Raw genomic sequence first — 17071 nt, 5'->3', positions numbered from 1 at the left:
TGGTGCATACGTCTGCATACGCGGCTAGGAGGACCCAGCAGAGGAGATGTCATCGATATTAAATGATTAGGTGAGGAGCTGAGCGTTCATATCCAAGTAGATTCGAATATTCAAGTGGGAAAGTGAGCGAAATGGACATAAAAAATTTGGGAATCGAGAAGCGATGGACGAGGGATTCAAATCCGAAATTTGAAGGGAGATGAAAGATGCTGATGAACATCGGCTTTTTACTCACATTCTATCGATAAATGGATGGAAGGGAAACTGGAAAAAGGAGTCGATGGAAAACCTGAAGATGGGGAAAGGATTTCAAAACAGTGTGTAGTGTATACCAAGGAAAAGAAAGACAAAAAAATCAATATTTGATTAGAGTAATTCCGATGGAAAGGAATCGTAGCCCTGTCTTATTCTCTAGGATATTTTTGATTGCGACATGATATTTATGTTTATTTGTAAGTGATATTGGTATTGATATGTGATAATTAAGATGCTTTGCATAGATGTGGAGTGAGTGAGTGAGTGAGTGAGTGAGTGGGTGGCCTAAGCGAGATATTCAGGGGGACTAACGGTAGCTGAACATGTGGAAAAATGTATCTAATGTCTAGGCAGCTAGGTAGATAGGTAGGTAGCTAATCAGAATTAAGATCGGATTGCTCCATCAGTCTATTCTATTGTGATAGAAATCGCTGCAGATGTACACACCCCCAATCTCCCCATTAGTCCAATTTAACATCTCTCCATGAATCCAATCTAATATCTCTACATAATTATAACACATCTTCTCCTAGCAAACCAGCTACCGGTGCGCCTACCTAATACATAATATTCTACATCCCCTCGAACTAATTGCAACTCCAACTCCAATCTGATGATCCACATCCCTAATCCATTAACTTCTAAACTCCAATACCAATACCAACAAACACACACATATATTCTCTCCCCAAATCTTCAAACCCTTCCTCCTCCTACAATCTCATCCCATCCCGCTTTCTTCTATACTATCTAGATAGTAGATACCTAGTTAACTTCTATCCCTTATATAGTTATTTATACTTATACTGCCACTATTACTACTGTATCATAATAGCATTTATACATACATCATCATGATAACATAACAACAAAAAAAAAAGTAAAAAGTAAAAACAAAAAACCATCAAAAAATTACAAAAGTAGAAAGGTTCTTAGGGTTAAAATTTGAATGGGTAAGAACCATCTCGCTCATTATTCTGTATAAATAAGAGTATACCAGTACTAGGTGCGTAACTAAACCCAGGCTGATGTACCATGCTATGCCTAAATACGCATCGTTTCTATGTGCTACTCGACTGATATATAATCGATTTAATGGAGGGAAGTGGTAACGATGCTCTTTGAGTGCACCACTCTCGTAGTGACATTCCCACTGCCTCTGGCTTGCCTCATGGTATATATACCCTTAATAACAAATTGGACTCCGCTAGATCCTCACAACAGTAAGATAAGAACGATCAAGAAGATAATTTGAATGCAGCTCAATTTGCTGCAATACAATTGCGGTATATTCATTCTAATCAAGCGTGAGCTATTTCCAACCTTGCTGCCCTAGCCAACTAATTTCAAACTTCAGAGTTTGGATAAGAATACATCCCTAATGTTAAAAAATAATCCATCAAAACCCACCAAAAACCCTCCAAAAAGGCCCTATCCCATGGTATGATATCCTATTAAAACGCCAATCGTCTATTCGTAATGCGTATCATCTTTCAGTCTTATTCCCTCATTTCCTTATTCAGAGGTAAGAGCATTGCTCATAGCCATCAACGCCATCCCAACAAATGCAAAAGAAATGCACAAACTCCTGTTATGATTCATACCCACGCACTCAGCAAAAAGATGCAATGCAACACTTGCCATAATACCTCCCGTGACACCAAACATGCACCCATAAACCACAATATTAGGCGCATGGCCCTCTCGCCCAGAAATCGAAAACCATGCAGCTGCAATGCCGGCACCTGCTGGTTGTGAAACGCCGCCAAAGAGAGAACTCCAGAAGATAGCTCGAGGTCGGCTACCAAGTGCTAGATACAATGGAAGAGCCATTGCAAATCCTTCAGTGATGTTGTGAACGAGTAAGGCTAGAAATACAGAAACTCCAAGTTCGGGGTTTGCATGATTGGTAGCAAATGTAATGAAACCTTCTGGCAACTTATGCAATCCAATGGCTATACTTGTTTGGAGACCAATATCCATAAAGGCATTTTCGGGGACATGATGATGATGTTGTTGTGCTTCAACGTCAGAGTCTTGACAACTGGCCATTTCCGTTTCCTCGTGAGATCGTGTTGAATTGTCCCGACTCTCTTCTCCTTCTTCCGGTAGTGTGAAAGGATGAGATCGAGTTGATAGAGTGCCGGTTGGAGTTCGTGCCGTGTAAGGAGGTCTTGTATTGATGGGAGTTCTTAAGCACTCTCGTCCACAGAGGTCAGAAAATCCAAAACATGGCCCACTCTCGTCACAATTAGCCTTTCTATCCTTCACAAAAGACATGACCCTGGCTTGAACTTCCATCAGTGACGGTCGTCTGCTGGAAGTTGCGGATTGACGACGATTGTTCGGCTGGGAATCTGAATTTATTAACGCAAGACCTTTGGGCAGGCACTTTCCATTTTCTTCTGTACTTGGCATAAGAAGTGGTGTAGATTCGGTCATCGTATTGTTCGCTTGAGGAACTGCTACATGAGAACTCGATTTTGAGAGTGGAAGGCTGTGGTCATGGTGACCGTCGAGGCCTTCAAGATGGTTACTTTGGTCGTGATGTGTTGCATTGGGCTCATGAGAGTGATCGCAGTGTGAGACATGCGATGGGATAAAGTGGTGCATGAGCCTCGAAACAAATTGTATACCAATAAATCCCGCGGCGAAACAGGCCAAAAGAATCCACGCAGCGGCATGTGCTGTATAACCACCCTCAATAAGGTATTTTTTTGATGATGGAAGCATACTATATAATGAGGAGAAGATCTATATAGAAAAGAATTAGTAAATGATTGGCGCAAAATGCGAGGGAGGTAACTTACCATTACACCAAAACTCAAGCTTAAAGAGGCAGCCAGGAAAGCATTGCTATCCTGTATGCTGAAATTCTTCTTGCTGGGGATATATCTTATCAATATATCTATGCAGATTATGCAACTACCAATTACACATGCTGCAGATTATTGTTAGAGACTGAACATCAGCCTATGGATCATTCGAGTATAGTACTGACCTATTCCACTAATTACGGCCATGATCCACCCCCTTGTATCATTATCCAATGAGTCTGCCTCCATACTGATAATATTGTGCTACCAACTTTACAAAGATATACTCTGTTTCCTCAAAGTTCTGACCGGGTGGTTGATATACAACTGGTGATGCATAGATGTATCAAATACAAGGGCAAAGTGGCACGAGGTTGACCAAGGTTGAAACCTGATAGTGTAAGTTGTCGCAGATTGTCTGTCGTCGCAGGTTATCTCAGGCCGTAATGCAAGTATTGTTGCAGGTATGCTTCTGAGGTGTAAATGTAGATTGGGAGTTGATGCAGATGCGGGTTGAAATACCGTTCGGAGGTAAAATAAGGATAGGTCGATGGAGCGAGAAGGAAGAAACAAGAAGCAAATGAGGATTTTAGGTGAATTTAAAAAGGGGAAGAGAGAAAAGGCAGAGCAAGCTATCTGCTGTAGGAAGGATCAAAGGAGGATAGACAAATATTCACAGGTCTTCGAGGCTGTAGAAAGGGATAAATGAATGAATGAGTGGTTGATTAGTTGAATGCTCTATCTGTAATGCAATAACGACGACAACAATACATGCTAGGTATAGATAATATCAACAGTTATATGTTAGAATTACTAATAACATTATATTATTAAGCTAAAGAAAGAAAAAATCAAAATTCACCTACCCTACCTACTCGAGTAGTAGTTGGCATGAACCTTGATGGATGGAAGAAAGACCCGAATTGAAATAGCAGGTAGATACTAGATAGTAGATATGTACTATAGTGGTAGTAAAAATGCATTCATCCATTTTTCTGGATGGTGGCACAGAAACTTCAAAGAAATCCTTCAATTTTCATTCGCCATCCGTTGAAAGAGAAAGAAGCCTTTTTTTACTACCTAGTACTTTTACCCATCAAGGTCCTCATTTATCTGCAAGGCGCTTAGCCAGGCTATTTTGATCCACTACACCGCCTCATTGTTCATATCAGTCAGTCACATGTTGTCATCCCTTCGACACCTCCTCGAGTAATTCTTTTTTCTCTGCTCAAATGTAGATACCTAATATTTATGGCTCTCATGCATAGGCACACACATAGGCACACACATTCTCATGGTGAGATTACAACTGTTGGTACCTTACTCGATCGACTACCGGTACTGTACTCCGTAGATTAATAAAAGTGGAATGTAGCACGAGCAAACTTCCAGTACTCGAGTATGTCATGTACGTCATGTACGTCATGTACGTCATGTACAGTGATGTAATGAATGCCTCCAACTTGAACCCACTGAAACATATTTGTTGCATGTCTAACTTTTCTTTTTATTTCCAAATTCCATTTCTAGGCGTAAAGTAAGCTAGCTTTCCTTCCATATTAGACGAGAATCTCTTAAAGATAAGGTTATTCTAATTTTAGATAATGCGTTCGATATAAACTTTTGACTCAAAGTATTAAGGTGAAGGCTTTGCATTTTGGGAATGTATATAAATGATCCATATTTAGCCTTTATTATTCTAGTTCATGTTCAAGAGATGATAGTCCTTCATTTACTCGAGTAATTACAAAGTCTCTATATCAAATCTAATGTGGAGGAAGGTGTCCCAATGTCTGAATCTAAATGGTAAAATAATACTTCAATATCTATCTAATCTAAAAAATGATCTAGTAATATCCTACCAAAGCCATGACTGAACATATATCCTCTAATATTCTGCCAAGGCCATTGTCACACTCAAGAATACTGGGTAAAGTATCTTGTATTAGAAAATACTAAGCTAAGGAGAAAAGAAGAAGGAAAACAAGAGTAGTATTAAAAGATTGGGTGGAAGAGGCCTCTATATTGGCTATATTACTACGTGTGTAGGCATATTAATCTCCTCTTAGTATCCTCTGAGGGGACCAATATGCCTGCTTATGGTTCGTCTAATCTAGCCTGTTTAGGTAACCGTATTACTAATCACGACACGTGATTAGGACCGGTAACTTCTATTCCTTTTAACAAGTAGAGATTGATTGATTGATTGTGTTTATCGTCATAGGCCGTAGGCCCACGCGCCTTGGCGCGTGATAACCTTAGCCATCTATTCCAGTTTTGGACAAATGACGCTCAGAGGAGAAGCCTCTGAGTGGTTTACTAGCTAGCTAGGGGGAGTATTTATATACAATTTAAAGGGGGCTAGGGCAGGATTTACATGATTGCCTTCGCAGGGGGGGTTTGGGCCGGTAGGCCTTTTGGGGTTGTAATTGTGGTCATCCTCGTCCACTAGATCACTGGCTCTTGATCTCTCTCCCTTCCCCTCATACTATTAAAACATTGTACTCGAAAACCCTTCATCCCTGATCCCCTTCCCGATACCATCAATCCAATTACTCCTTATATACCAGAACGTACTGTAATCGCCCACCGTCAGGATTGCCTCGTCCTCATTCTGATCATCCTGCCAATAGAAAGCTTATGAAGGAGCACCAATCCTCATATAGCGTAACTATAGCATGCACAGGTAGTGGCTTGTACGGGTGTCCCGATTCCGTAAGTAGCATACCTCCGCTGAATGAGAGCAGAGTAAGTTTCGTCATCAGCTCAGGTCCTTCAACAGTACTCCTCCGGTGTTCCCGTATGGAAGGTATATAAATTGTTGTCGTTTCAGTCGTGTCGATCATGGGAGGTATACAATATATAACATATACGCGTCAAAGATGTCGAGTTGTACTATATGTTCCAGAGGAGTCTCACTTTTAAGAAGTGAGATGATTTCGTGGCGTATTGTCGTAGATGATGGTGTTGTCCTCTGTTTCGTAATAAAGGTAGTGTTGTAGAGAGCGCATTTCGATAATGCAACTGTCAAAAAACCGCAAACGGGTAAAAACGTCGTGATCGGGCGCCTCTTCCTCTTCCAATTACCACGACTCCATCAAATAACTCAAACTTAGCTCTGCAGACTCTCATAAGAGAGCTGGAGGTTCGTAGGATGCACCGCGTACAGGTGTTGAGTCTTCGCATCCCTTAACAAGTAGAGAGTTTTCCTGTGATTAAATACAAACGGGGCATGCCACGTGACCCGGAGGTGTGAGGCGCCACAGCCATGATAAATTATAAGTCTAGTACCCTACTTTCCGGCCACCCCTAATTCCGGCCACCTTTTATACCAAAAAATCGTGATTTTCATCTGTTAATAACTTTACAATTGATGAATATAATTTGATAAAATTTGAATTATAGATTTTTTATATAGATAGTAATAAATCATAAAATTTTCAGATTTTTTGTAATTTTATTGATTGAAATATAAATGATTGAAATTACGATTTTTAATTTATATGATTCATTGTAACGATACTGTACTGGGGCAGCGGCTGCCTGAGGTTTCGTCTGGTTGGTAGTTGTGGATTAAGGTGTTACGAGGTTTGCCGTCTAGATCACGTGGAAGTGCTCTAGGCTCTCGAAGTAGGTTTATAACTAGGCGTCAAGCAGGGACTTAAAGTAATGACAATAATGATATGCAATTCGTAACTAATAGTAGAGTATACTAAATGATTGATCTTGGGCACGAAGCTTTATACAAAGGAAATCCATCTAGATTATATAGACTTTCGTGTCTATGGCTACTCAGTAGGATCAATGCGGCTCAGTACTGAGCTCACTGATCCTTACTGAGCCAGTCACGTGATATTGATTACACGTGAGAGTTTCCTGTTACCAGGCGTAACATATAAATCCTATACAAATTGAAAATCGTAATTTCAACTTTTAATTTCTCAACCAATAAAATCGCGAAAAATCTGAAATATTCAGAATGTATAATTATATAAATAAAAAAATTCGTAATTGAGATTTCAAATAATTATATTCATAAATAAGAAAGTTATAAAAGTCGATTTTTGTCATTTTTGGTGAGGAAAAGTGGCCGGAATTAGGGGTGGCCGGAAAGTAGGGTACTAGACTTACATCATCTAGTGTTCTAAAAAGTTACTCGGCCATTTTTGAGCTAGTATAGACATTAGAGATGAATTAGACGAGTATTATTCTTAAAAGATCGCTTTATAATACTCTGGTCAAATGTAGAATCGAATTGTATACTGAATAAAAGAAAGTTTGAAGTTCTAGCAGAACCTACATGCATAGACAGATTGCTCCGGCATCCAACATCCAGCATGACCAAATATTTAGCTTCTCAACCAGTATAGAGATACGGCTTTCTAGATGAAGTCCTCGGGGGAAAAGACTTTCAGCATGTAAAGTTTACCTTTCTCATCTCAAGTTTATCATCAAAATAGCTCAGTTCAATGCTTCAACCGCGTGAGTATGAGCCATGTCACCAAATTGGTTTGGCCTACAAGCGTACAATCCTACTGAAGTGAATAGCACAAGACATATTCTCGGCGACTCGAGACGTCCCAAAATGACACATGCTGAGAGCTTTAGCTTGCCTCCAGGAGTGCATAGATTGATTTGGATTTCCGTCTCCCTTTTTGGTCTTACTCATTTCTTCAACAACCTAAATACATACATTCTATATATCTCAAATACCCTTATTCGGTTCCATATTATACACCCCAGCGTCATCCTTGGATATCACACAGCAGATTCCCGTCCTATCGTTCGACTTCGCATCATACAAACTACCCTCAATAGGTATCCAGCTACGGTTCGAACATTCAACCGATATTTCACAACTGTACCTCTGGCTTTGAAAGATACTCGCCTCTAGACACTCATTCGGTCCTTGACAGCATCGTTGTCAGACCTGAATCCAGACATCAGGAACATGGCAACTTCAAACGCACACTTGCACCTTCAAGTCGGGTTGAAAATTCAAGATCCTGTCGATACCATTATTCAAGCTCCACTTTACTATGAGGCACTCAAAGACATGAAGAACGAAGATAAAACAGATCAATAGTTGGCAGGGCGAGCTTCTTCGGCCGATTAACTTCCCTGCCATTTGCCTCGGTCTTGGAAGTTGCGATGGCTATGTCAATCGCTTGTTTAGTGGCGAAGGATGGTAAAACTGGAAAGAACCCATACAATCTAGCAATAAGAATGGCACTAGAGTATGTTCCCACCAGACTTTTCGTTCTTCCACTCGCATTCTGTAGTGCCTTGAAAGTAGCACATACACTAACCCCAGAAATAAGAGAGAAGGGCGAGAAATTCTGGAAGACGAGCGAAAATGCACAACCAAATGCAGATACTGTCGAACAAGTTTTCACCAAAACATTGTGCGATATCAAAAGAATTGTTGTATCGGAGGTAATACTTGGGGCATGAGCAACAATCCCGTAGTATATAAGAAGTCGAGATGTCCACTCAGCACGTAGCCTTTTTATCAATTCGAGATAGCTGGATCGACTCCAACAAATGGAAAACAAAGGACGACTTCAAAATCTGTCTCAAGAACCCATTGTACAACAAGAGCGACCTCGGGGTTACCAAGCGTCAAGTTATGACAATTGTATGCGGTGACATGAGTCATCAAATGAGTCGGATCTTGATAGGCCGCAACACGCTGGTAGATGATCTTGACACTTCCCACGAGATTATGCTGCAGCAACTTGTCTTCGAGATCAGTAGACCTGCTGGTCTCCTAATCTGCACTCCATCCCCAAAGTATGAGGCCGGTAAAACTGAAAGGAGCTTGAAACAATCACGGATCCTCTTTCTTCAATTAGAAGATTGTTTGCCGACACATTAGCTAATAATGACATCAGAGTTCCGTACTATGGAGGCCTCTAAGTCTATGTTCTTTGCCTTTCTAATCACGAGTGCTTCGTATAGAGTGCTGACCATGCCATACCATCAGATTTGAACCCATCCTAAAGAATTCGGGCGGAGGACTTTGAGCCCCAAAATTTGAACAAAGATTGGCTTGTAGTTGGAGCTGTTCCGCCGTCGAGAAAACCATCCACCAAGGCAGAAGCAGTTGGTGAAAATGGAAGATGTTATCTTGGCTGCACAGAACCAATTTTGCTCCGTCGCAGTACCTAGTACCACTAGTATTGTATCGTGGACTTGCAATAATGTATTATAGACAAGTTAGACAAAAAGATGTCGCATGGCTTTACAACAGAAACAAATACATCCAACCACTCATCGCCGTTGTAGTCCTGATCCCGGAAAAACTCAGGTTTTTCCGAGACTCGTCAAGAAAGTTCAACTGACATCCACGCGAAACCCCGTTCTAAAATAAAAAAGCTCACGCGCAAATATCAACACTGTGATCATAGTGTCACACACTTTCCTTTCCTTCAATCCATAAAGCCCCATCCTATCCCGTCCGGTTCGAGCTCCCGTAGAGGCTCGATTCCCACTGTCATGTCCAAAACTACATTCGCTATCATCGCAGGAGTTTCCGCAGCCACAGGTGCCCGGTATAACCGCCGCCATGTATTCTACACGATCTGAAAAAAAACTTCAAGCAGCAGCAAGCTCAACAGCAGTCACAGCATCATCTAATTCGGCAAACGCATCACTGCCTATAACAGTCGGTCAAACCATAAGCAAAGATATAATAGCGCCCGTTGACCCCGCAGGTCTATTTCAATATGGATTCCCTGGTCCAGTCGCAGATCTGGCCACTAGAAATGCGTTAATATCTTCATTCGACCGAAGACTTCGAAATCCTTCTTGGGTTGCGGAACATATAACGCCTGCATCCCTCGCCGTCTCCAATGGCGATCGCAAACACTCCTACTTTGTCGAAGACCCCGCTGTCCCTGAAAAATTCCGTGGTAAATTAAAAGATTACCTCCACTCTGGCTACGATCGCGGTCACCAAGTTCCTGCGGCAGACGCAAAATGGAGTCAAGATGCCATGAACGATACTTTTTTCCTCACAAACATGTGCCCGCAAGTAGGAGAAGGATTTAACCGCGATTATTGGGCGCATTTTGAGGATTTCTGCCGTAGACTTACGACTCGATATCCGAGTGTTAGAATTGTTACTGGACCTTTATATTTACCGAAACGAGATCCGGCGGATGGGAAATGGAGGGTGACTTATGAGGTTATTGGGAATCCACCCAACATCGCTGTGCCGACACATTTCTACAAGGTTATATTTGCGGAAGATGGTACTACGGCGGGTCCAGTAGCAGTTGGTGCATTCGTATTGCCTAATGCGAGGATACCGAATGAGAAGCCGTTGACGGATTTTGAGGTACCGGTTGAGATGGTGGAGAGAGCTAGTGGGTTGGAGTTCATGACGAAGTTGCCGCCTCAAAGGAGGAAGAGATTGTGCGATGATATGATGTGTGCGTTAGTCATTAAGGACTACTCGGATAGGCAGAAGGCGTTTGCAAAGGGTGGTGAGAGCAAACAAATTCAAGCACCAACGAGGACGAGCCCGAGACATTCTTCTTGATTCATCACGTTCGGAAATTGCTTTTTGCATGTAATGGGCGAGGTTTTGCAGCATATATATATAGCATTATCGGCGGGTATTCTTAATGGGGTTGCATCTTGACATGGCGTTCTCCTGCCTTTTCTACATTTGTTGCGATTTATATACCATGGCATTATTGCTCTTCAATCATCAAGTAAATTCAATTTTTTTCCCAGAACACAGTTGCTCATTTCCACATGTGTACATACGTGAATAGGGATAATTTGCGAAGCTCATCACAACTAGATTACAATCCACCCAAACGCCTGATGCTTCAGTTCACCTGAAATGCTTTGTTCTGATATACAATCCGAAGCTCCTCCACACTAGTACCAACGGCTCTTTATCGTGGTGGCCTGAATTTCCCCTGTCTCTGCATCGCCTGTAAACTTTCTTCCTGACTAGGTAATGGTCCTCGTTTTCTGATACCACCACCATTACTCGATAAATCTGCATTTTCCAATCCAGGCATTGGCATACCAGGAGGAGGTGGGGGAACAACGAAACCAGGTGGAAGCTGAAAGTTCGGCGGGAGCATCGGCGGTGGAGGTGGCATGCCCGTTGCTCCGGGAGGAGGTAAACCGGCTTTCATCATAAGTGCTAGAGTATTTGCGTCTAAATTTCCCGGTAAAGGTGGCGGTGGAATATTTCCTCCACTGAGCATAGGAGGAGGTGGAGGAGGAACACGATTCATACCAGGAATGACTCCCATACCAGGTAATGGCAGACCAGGTATTCCTGTGGCGAAACCGGGTAGCTTTGCAGGCATTTTCTGATCGACTAAGCCCTCCATTTCGTCTTCAGCTTCTTGATCTTCCTCCTCTTGACGTTGACGTCGCCCGCCGCGACGATCATAGGTTCCTTGCGCCTCGGCAGCCGAGTCGCCAATGTGATAGCGGTCTTTGAATGTATCAATATCACCAGGACGCACACGTGTCCAAAAGCGAGTGATTCTATCATTCGACCCTGATGCTAAAATATGACCAAGAGGATGCCAATCAAGCGACCAAATGGCAAACTCATGAGCGTATGTTAGTTTGTGAGCTGGATAGATAGTTTGAGCCGGTGTAGTAGTAGGATCCGGGCTATCATAAGGAGCTATAGACGGTTCAGTTCCAGGGGGATTATTAGGCTCGTCTAACAGGTAGTGGAATAGAGACCCATCAGCACCACCCGTACTTAGGAGGGAAGGGTGAATAGGATGCCATGCTAAGGTAGAGATGTCCTTTTCATGCCCCTTAAGCAAGCATACGTCGCGCATCATACGCAAATCAAATACTCGTGCCGTTTGATCTCGAGCGGAAGTGGCTAAGCAGTAGCCTCGAACTGGTTCAAAGACGGTTTTTGTGATAGTATTCTTATGTCCATGAAGAGTCGTCAAACATCGTCCAGTACGCGGATCCCATAATTTGACAAGATGATCTTTCGATCCAGAAACAAGTAATCCTTTAGTGGGATGCCAATCAACACTTTTCGCATCCCATCCATGACCAGAGAGAGTGGACTCCTCAACACCGCCAGCAAAATCGAAAATCTTTAGCGTAGAGTCATCGGAGGCCGTGACAAATTTCGAGTCGTTCGGACTAAATGCGAGATCCCTTATAGGGTCGTCATGTCCTTGAATGACTTTGACATTGTTAAAATTGGGCTGCCAGTATTTGATCACTCCATCGTGATCAGCTGATATCAACCAGTCATCACTATGGGAATAAGACAAGGCTCGGATAGCAACATCATGTGCTTGCATAATTGTCTCGAAGTTAAAGCCCGCGCCATTCCATAAAGTAAACTCTCCACTACTGGAGGCTGTGAGCAATCGTCGACCTTCTGGTGTCCACCTTACCACATTGACAGGATGCTTAATCTTATTAAGTGACGAATGTAGATGTCTCCCAGGTACTGAATCTGCTGCATTATGAAGTCTTGCTAATGGTGGTAACATCTATGAATGATCAGACGCGAATTTCTAAATTTAACCTCTGCAGTCGACTCAAATAACACTTACATCTATCATGTAGCTCGGACTAGGTCTTTCCATCTCGCCTTGGTAACCACCTTTGTACCTTGGCTGACGATTTCGCATCCAATGAACCATGGTAGAGCTATAGTCAGTGACAGGACCTGTACAGTATTAGTCCATTGGACTTTCCATGAAACAAAGAGGTGCATATTTTCTCTCCTTATTCTGATCGACTCGAAAGATGGAGGTTTTGCACTTACGACGACCTCGTCCCCTCACAAAACTCCCTTCATTACCGCCTCCCTCTCCGGTTGCCCCATCATCTCTTCTTCCTCTTCCCTCCCTATCCCGATCCCGATCGCGACCACCTCCATACTCGCGAGGTTCGTATGCCATTTTTATCAGCGCATCATTCCCTCCAATAAGAATTTGATCAAACGACTGCTTTCTTCTTCGGCGAGGTCCGTTGATTTTAAGTTGCGATCATGTGCTTAATTCTTAAATAAATAAAGCTAGATCAAGAGGTCATGCTTTTAGAAGTTCAAATGGGGCAGCAGTCGCGACTTTGACTTTGATGAACAAGGATAGATTCGCGACAAGGGACTTGACGGAAGGGAATAATAATTTATCCGTGATTCAGCTTAGTAATCCTTCTATCATCCTTATCACAACAACTCGTAAGGCTGATGAGAAAAAGAAGTCTGGCCGAAAGCTTCCTGGTGGATATCATTCATTATTGCGTTACCATTGGTCATCGTCACCACATGTAATTACCTAGGTACTCGTGTATCTGGGACATTGATTCCTTCTTCGGATACATCAAAACTTCTGCATGCCGAGCTTGATATTTACGTTTCAAATTAATTTGTAGGTTGAAGGAGGGGCTACACAACGCAGACTGCCCAATATCTTACTTAGTCTTTGGCCTAGTTGGTAGCCCTCATTCCCAGCCAATAATTGATCTCGGGAAGGGGGTTTATTAAGTTAGCCAGTGAGGAATTTACTTTCATACGCCAATTTTCTATGATAAATTCCTATCTAATTTGTCATTCAGTTTCTCTCTGTTTTTACTGCTTTACATATTATCTAAATTACTCGGGTACTTAATCCGTACGCACATTGCACATTGCCCCTTGATTCTCTCTTACTTCTCTTTACTTGAGTAGGCATCTCCTCTCCACCATTCCCCAGACACCTCTATTATTTCTCGATACATGCTGAGATACCAACGGCTTGAATATCACCACGGCTGTATGCCATTGTCGCAATCATGATCTCGGAAAATGCTACGGTAACTGGTTCCGAAAGTGTGCCAAACATTTCTTCGACCATCAGACGATCTACGCTTTCACATGCCAATGGTGCGAACGGAAAGCACAGGGCCAATATCAGCATCGCGGATTTACCAAGACCACTCACACAACATAACACATCCGATTCTCTTCGGAAATATTCGCAAAAGAAATATAGACATGTTGCCGCTGTGCATTCCAAACCTCGAACATCATGCCTCAGCCATGAAAGCGATGCGGCACCGAGTTTCCTTGGATTTCGGAACTTGATGGTCCTTGTCTTATTGATCTCGAATCTGCGACTTATGTTAGAGAATATTCGAAAGGTTCGTTTTCCTCCTAGTCATTGGTTTTTGTCAATTGAAGAACGAATTGGGTGCACCGAGTTTTGGGAAGATCGCGGAGTGTTGTCCGAATGCCCAAATCCTCTTTGGGACATTTTAAGAGGATATTTCAACAGACCCGATTTCCCTTTTTTTTTTTTGGTTGAAATTCTACTAGGAAAGCAGTGTATCGTACATAGCTAACGATGTTTAACAGTATGGTGTTTTGATATGTTTGAGATGTCACGATTACCGCAAACAGGATCTTTTGCTAGGGGCTGCCCTCTACTTCATTATTCCATGCCACCTATTTGTCGCCTACATTGTCGAACTCGCGGCCGCGCAACAAGCAAGAGCATCACTAAAAGGAAGCAAAAAGAGAGCCGGGACAGCCACGCCGGGTGGCAGCTACATTGCCACGGAGGCCGAGCAACAAAAATTTCATTCGACCTGGAAAGTAATCGCTTGGATACATGGATTGAACATAACACTTTGTCTTCTGATTACTTCCGTGATCGTCTACTTTTTCATACACCACCCTTTGATAGGCACAATAACTGAAGCACACGCAATTATTGTCTGGCTGAAAACTTACAGCTATGCATTTACCTGCCGCGATCTTCGACATGCCTACCTTCACCCCTCGAGTAAAGAGGAAGATGCATTGCCAGAAATATACAACAAATGCCCTTACCCACAGAATATCACGCTGAATAATCTGACATACTTTTGGTGGGTTCCAACATTGGTTTACCAACCTGTATATCCCCGTACACCTAGAATTAGGTGGGTTTTTGTAGGCAAGAGGATGGCAGAAGTATTTGGTTTGAGTATCTTCATGTGGGTTGCTAGCGCACAATACGCAGCCCCTGTCCTTCAGAACTCCCTTGACAAGATGGCATCCCTAGATGTGGCCTCTATCCTCGAACGCTTGATGAAATTATCCACAATCTCTTTAGTCATATGGCTAGCAGGATTTTTTGCCTTGTTCCAATCTTTCTTGAATATTCTTGCCGAGGTCACCACTTTCGGGGATAGAAACTTTTATGACGATTGGTGGAACTCACCCAGTGTAGGGACATATTGGAGAACTTGGAACAAGCCGGTCTATCAATTCATGAAACGACACGTCTTCTCGCCTCTCGTGGGTAGAGGCTGGAGTCCATACTCAGCCAGTGTTGCCGTGTTCACATTCTCTGCTATTCTACATGAATTGATGGTCGGCGTCCCGACACACAATATTATCGGTAGGCTCTCGAATATTGATGTACATACTGTTATCTCTGCTAACACTCTCCAGGCGTTGCATTTATAGGCATGATGGCACAGCTACCACTCATTGCTATCACGGCACCATTAGAAAAAATGAGAGGCATAAATGGTAAAATAATTGGAAACTGTATCTTTTGGGTATCTTTCACTTTAGTTGGGCAGCCACTCGCTGCTTTACTTTACTTCTTCGCATGGCAAGCCAAGTACGGGAGTGTCAGCAGGCAGACCATAAAATAAGATTGTCACTGCCAATGTTAGTACCTTGCTTTATTATCTAGATAGAAGTTGGACAGTCATTTTACAGAATATGTCGATGTCCAGATACAGGTAGAATGACAGGTTGAATACTGTCAATTTCGGCCCGCGCCACTGCTCTATTCCATTCAAACTAGATGTGGAGATACAGGAGTAGTGACGCCGACTTATGGCCAATGTCTCGTGCATCCCAAGCATGCTAGCAGGGAGACTATACTCATGAGATTCTGGCCATTTCATGCAATAAATTATGATCCAGTGTCCACTTTCAATGGTCACACGCCTTGCCATCCCTTTTGGACACTGTCATGGAGAAGGCCAAATACAGGAATACAACAGAATTTGATATATTACCATCTCATGCATTACAAAGTATACAATCCAACTGTTCACATCCAACATGAACCAAACTCTCCAGATTTGCATGCATTACCACTGGGAATCTAGATAAATGGTATTCCCACCCGCGAGATCTCCCTATACTGTACGTACTCATCTCCAAAGAACTTGATCAACAAAGCCTCTTCCCCCTTGATCCTTCTATTGAAAAACATCCACAAGACTAGCGCATATCCCCAAAAACAATAAAAGTTCCCCAAAACCATTTGAGTACCCAATCCCCACCAAAAGAATCCGAAATAGGAGGGATGGCGTAACCATGCGTATAAACCAGTGGTAACAAGTGTATGAGAGCGCGACCGCGTGAACTGGACTATGTGGTTGAAACTCCGACCGGCTTGAACCATGGCGACGGAGCGTATGGTCTGGCCCATTACTATGAGGATGAGACCGAGGACGAGGATAAAGTTTTGTGCCCGAGGACTAAACCAGGATATGGAGGGGGGCAGTTGTAGGCCGTAGATGGTGTATGGAGACCCATTGGGGAAAAAGGTATTCGTGATGAGGAATTCACTGATGGCTGCGCTATGTGCGATGTTGTATGCGGATCCATTGCCGCTGAAGAGAAAGGAGGAAATGGATGCTTCAGGTGTATTGTATCTCGCTGTAGTCCAAAACTCGAGGAAGTGGAAGATGGCGAGGGAAGAAATAAAGAAAGGGATGCGCCAGAAGATCGTTTCGGTGACAAAGAAGAAGTAGAGGGTGCTGAAGGTAGAGAATGCGAGGACGATACCAACGAGAAAGGATCGCAATGCAATGCCAGACAGAGACTTGGGTTGTCCAGAATAGAATTGCTTCTCGAATTGATTGATGGCCTCGCTAATACTAGGTATCTCCGCATATTGTTCTCGATCAGGTCCAACTCGCGCTCTTGGTGCGACGCCGCCGTTCTGTATTATATCCCAAGGACGTCGACGAGTTGCGCTTGATGT

The 17071-nt window shown here is 42.9% G+C and overlaps 7 protein-coding genes across 7 annotated transcripts; 4 read left to right on the top strand and 3 right to left on the bottom strand.

Moving 5' to 3' along the window:
* Nucleotides 1–1770: 1770 nt before the first annotated feature.
* SS1G_13572 (hypothetical protein) lies at nt 1771–3320 on the bottom strand (the record flags this gene model as incomplete). Its single annotated transcript, XM_001585283.1, has 3 exons — nt 1771–3009; nt 3066–3196; nt 3257–3320. 3 exons carry the CDS (start codon nt 3318–3320, stop codon nt 1771–1773), a joined length of 1434 nt encoding a protein of 477 aa, XP_001585333.1.
* Nucleotides 3321–5689: 2369 nt separating this feature from the next.
* On the bottom strand, nt 5690–5917 carry SS1G_13571 (predicted protein; the record flags this gene model as incomplete). Its single annotated transcript, XM_001585282.1, has 1 exon — nt 5690–5917. The coding sequence occupies one exon, from the start codon at nt 5915–5917 to the stop codon at nt 5690–5692; it is 228 nt and encodes a 75-aa protein (XP_001585332.1).
* A 2639-nt stretch (nt 5918–8556) lies between these two features.
* Nucleotides 8557–9040, top strand: SS1G_13570 (predicted protein; the record flags this gene model as incomplete). The annotated part of the gene is made up of 2 exons (XM_001585281.1): nt 8557–8875; nt 9033–9040. 2 exons carry the CDS (start codon nt 8557–8559, stop codon nt 9038–9040), a joined length of 327 nt encoding a protein of 108 aa, XP_001585331.1.
* A 599-nt stretch (nt 9041–9639) lies between these two features.
* On the top strand, nt 9640–10617 carry SS1G_13569 (hypothetical protein; the record flags this gene model as incomplete). Its single annotated transcript, XM_001585280.1, has 1 exon — nt 9640–10617. The coding sequence occupies one exon, from the start codon at nt 9640–9642 to the stop codon at nt 10615–10617; it is 978 nt and encodes a 325-aa protein (XP_001585330.1).
* A 364-nt stretch (nt 10618–10981) lies between these two features.
* SS1G_13568 (hypothetical protein) lies at nt 10982–12994 on the bottom strand (the record flags this gene model as incomplete). The annotated part of the gene is made up of 3 exons (XM_001585279.1): nt 10982–12580; nt 12644–12759; nt 12859–12994. The coding sequence occupies 3 exons, from the start codon at nt 12992–12994 to the stop codon at nt 10982–10984; spliced, it is 1851 nt and encodes a 616-aa protein (XP_001585329.1).
* An 874-nt stretch (nt 12995–13868) lies between these two features.
* SS1G_13567 (hypothetical protein) lies at nt 13869–15722 on the top strand (the record flags this gene model as incomplete). Its single annotated transcript, XM_001585278.1, has 3 exons — nt 13869–14216; nt 14431–15460; nt 15529–15722. 3 exons carry the CDS (start codon nt 13869–13871, stop codon nt 15720–15722), a joined length of 1572 nt encoding a protein of 523 aa, XP_001585328.1.
* A 933-nt stretch (nt 15723–16655) lies between these two features.
* SS1G_13566 (hypothetical protein) lies at nt 16656–16838 on the top strand (the record flags this gene model as incomplete). The annotated part of the gene is made up of 1 exon (XM_001585277.1): nt 16656–16838. The coding sequence occupies one exon, from the start codon at nt 16656–16658 to the stop codon at nt 16836–16838; it is 183 nt and encodes a 60-aa protein (XP_001585327.1).
* Nucleotides 16839–17071: the final 233 nt, after the last annotated feature.

This window comes from Sclerotinia sclerotiorum, genomic scaffold (genome assembly GCF_000146945.2).
Source record: "Sclerotinia sclerotiorum 1980 UF-70 scaffold_26 genomic scaffold, whole genome shotgun sequence".
Classification (NCBI taxonomy): domain Eukaryota; kingdom Fungi; phylum Ascomycota; class Leotiomycetes; order Helotiales; family Sclerotiniaceae; genus Sclerotinia; species Sclerotinia sclerotiorum.
Note: the sequence above shows the minus strand (reverse complement) of the source record. Positions and strands in the feature narration are given on the sequence as shown.